General features: G+C 36.2%; 2 protein-coding genes across 2 annotated transcripts in view; one reads left to right on the top strand and one right to left on the bottom strand.

The window, feature by feature from the left end:
- Positions 1-2,370, top strand: part of LOC138023774 (putative nuclease HARBI1) — a 2,627-nt gene extending 257 nt beyond the window's left edge. Inside the window, exon 1 of the mRNA XM_068870842.1 lies at positions 1-2,370. This exon is cut by the window's left edge and continues 257 nt beyond it. Coding sequence (XP_068726943.1) covers positions 1-377 — 377 coding nt within the window. The 3' untranslated portion in view covers positions 378-2,370.
- Positions 1,515-2,500, bottom strand: part of LOC138023393 (t-SNARE domain-containing protein 1-like) — a 1,476-nt gene continuing 490 nt past the window's right edge. Inside the window, exon 2 of the mRNA XM_068870399.1 lies at positions 1,515-1,850. Coding sequence (XP_068726500.1) covers positions 1,515-1,850 — 336 coding nt within the window. The remainder of the gene's footprint in view (positions 1,851-2,500) is intronic.

The raw sequence follows: 2,500 nt of genomic DNA on the forward strand, positions 1-2,500 counted from the left end.
CATTGGAAGATGGCTTGCTTCTTGGAGATAGTGGGTACCCTTGTAAACCATATCTCATGACCCCATATCTCAACCCTACATCTGTAAATGAGGAAGCATTCAACCAGGCCCATAAAGCTACAAGGGTGGCCATTGAACAAACCTTTGGATGGTGGAAGCGAAGGTTTCACTTGCTGCACTCAGAAGTAAGAATGAAGCCTGAGAAGGTCTGCCTTATCATTGGAGCTTGCGCCATATTGCACAACATCGCTATACTGAGGAGTGAACCACAGGATTGCCACCTCCTGCATGAAGACGACCAGCCAGCAATGGCCCCCTTTCATGGCCCACAGAATGGAAAGGCTGTGAGAGATCACATTTGCCACACCTTTTTTTAAAATTCCCATTTCTCCACTAGACGTGTATCTTACGGTGTCAGCATCTAAATTCTTTAAATAACCTAAACATTGTCAATATTGCAATCTTCTAAGACTCTCTGTATGAGTAATAGCTGCAGAAGTCTATTTTGTCACACATTTTCCTTTAAATCATCCGATTTTAAGGTAAAATTGTTGCATATCAAGAATCATTTTGTGTTCCAGTGCTACTAGTGAGTTTGCCATCATTCAACGTCTAACATTGTCAAACTTGGTTGAAACATTCAAGCCATTGTCACTTTAATTGCTAAGATTGTTGCTTCATCAAAAGTGGTCTTTGTGATTTATCAATTTTGTCTAAAATACCCAATACAGAGGTTCATAAGTCAAGAAGAGTATAAACTTTGTTGCATGTCTTTTGTTCCAAAAATGCTGTCCTCTTTGAAGAACTTTTAAAATTGTTCAGCTATTGGTACTGTTTATGTCCTGACATAGTCACAACATCCTTCGCCAAAATGTTCAAAATGTTTATGTCACTGACCAAGGCTTAACACCTAATGTAAATACACTAATGGAAGTATATGACCAAGTATCTCTGACCACTGTTAATACACTTGGAACTACAAGACATTTTCTGGATAAAAGGAAACCAGTACAAAGGAATAATTCCTACAATTCTGCCTGTTGGAAAGATTCCAAATAGTAATGACTTATCAGATCATAATAGGTTTCTGCGAAACTGTCCACCTACCCCTTCCTTAAGCCAACATTAACAGTTACATTTTGTAATACCAATATGGATCCTTCCTCTCAGTTTTACATGGATAATAAAAATGAAAGGAGAATGCAAGAAACAAAAGACTCAATTCCACCTGTAATTTGTCTTGGAGGAAATGTAACTAGTACTGTGTGACCCCCACCCTATCTGATGGGCACTTTAATTTAATGCAATATAAAATAATGGATTTGAATCAAAATGAAATACATTATTATGTAACTGGTCACAGAGACATTATTTCCATAACTGGGATAAACAAGATTTTTTGTATGAAAAAATATGCTTGAAATTTATGAAGAATCTGAAACATTTTACAAAACATTGTAAGCTAGTGTAAAATCCCAATATCAATATAAAGTGTCATTAAAAATATCCTGCATTCAATTTAGGATGGTTTCCTTCTCTTCATCATCCAGGTTTTTGCTGATAAGAAGAATTTCCATTCGAAGCTTTGTTTTCTTTAGCTCCAGCATTTCTTGTTGCAGTTTTAATGCCTTTTGCTGCTCTGCAAGAATATCAGCTTGTGAAATTCGTCTCTTTCTATTTGGTGGCAACGGTGAATGATCTTCCTTAACCTGTGCTATGAGACCAAGTCTCATCATATCTTCACTCGATAGCGTTGGTAAATCTTGTTGGTCTTCCACAATATCTGCTTCAGCTGGTTCTACTATATTCAATTCAAGAAAATGTTGTGCATTCAGCAGCAGAAATTTGAACTATAGGAAAAATGTTGAAAAACATAGGATATTTAAGTAAGCTTGTATTGATGTTTTTTATAAGCATTCAGTGCCCTTTTTTCAAGTCCTTCTATTACTGCGATTGAGATTTCCTTCGCTGTTGACCCTTTCCTATGTCGTTACGTCGAAATAAAACTTGCTTTCAAACATAAATGCAAGCTTGACTATAAAAAAAAAAATAAGTAAGCTTTTCACTGAAAAGCAAAGGAGAACAAATTCTTATTCTCGAATTACGAGTTCATCAGAGCCTAAATTCGAACGTTTCTCGGTGTAAGAGAGAATTCAAAGCAGGTAACACAACAGAACCAAGAAAAACAAAGTTCACAGGTTCTTACACCGAAGTTAACCCCGTTTTTGCTGCTGTCGGGGATCATCGAGTTGGTAAATATTAAAACCAACACTATTTTGTCTCAGCCAACCATAAAAATTTAACGTAAAAATGAGGTTGCCTCACATTTCGCAAAGTAAAATGGCAGAAAATGGGGAGGAAACTATGCAAAATAATTTAAAAACTTAAGTACTTATCTTAAACTGCTCAACGAAAGGTTCCCAGATAAAATCATACCAAAAATGGCGGACAAAGCTACAGCTTTCTAGGAAATCACATGACCAGTAAAACAAAGAAATAT

This window comes from Montipora capricornis, chromosome 11 (genome assembly GCF_036669925.1).
Source record: "Montipora capricornis isolate CH-2021 chromosome 11, ASM3666992v2, whole genome shotgun sequence".
In the NCBI taxonomy this organism is placed as follows: Eukaryota; Metazoa; Cnidaria; class Anthozoa; order Scleractinia; family Acroporidae; genus Montipora; species Montipora capricornis.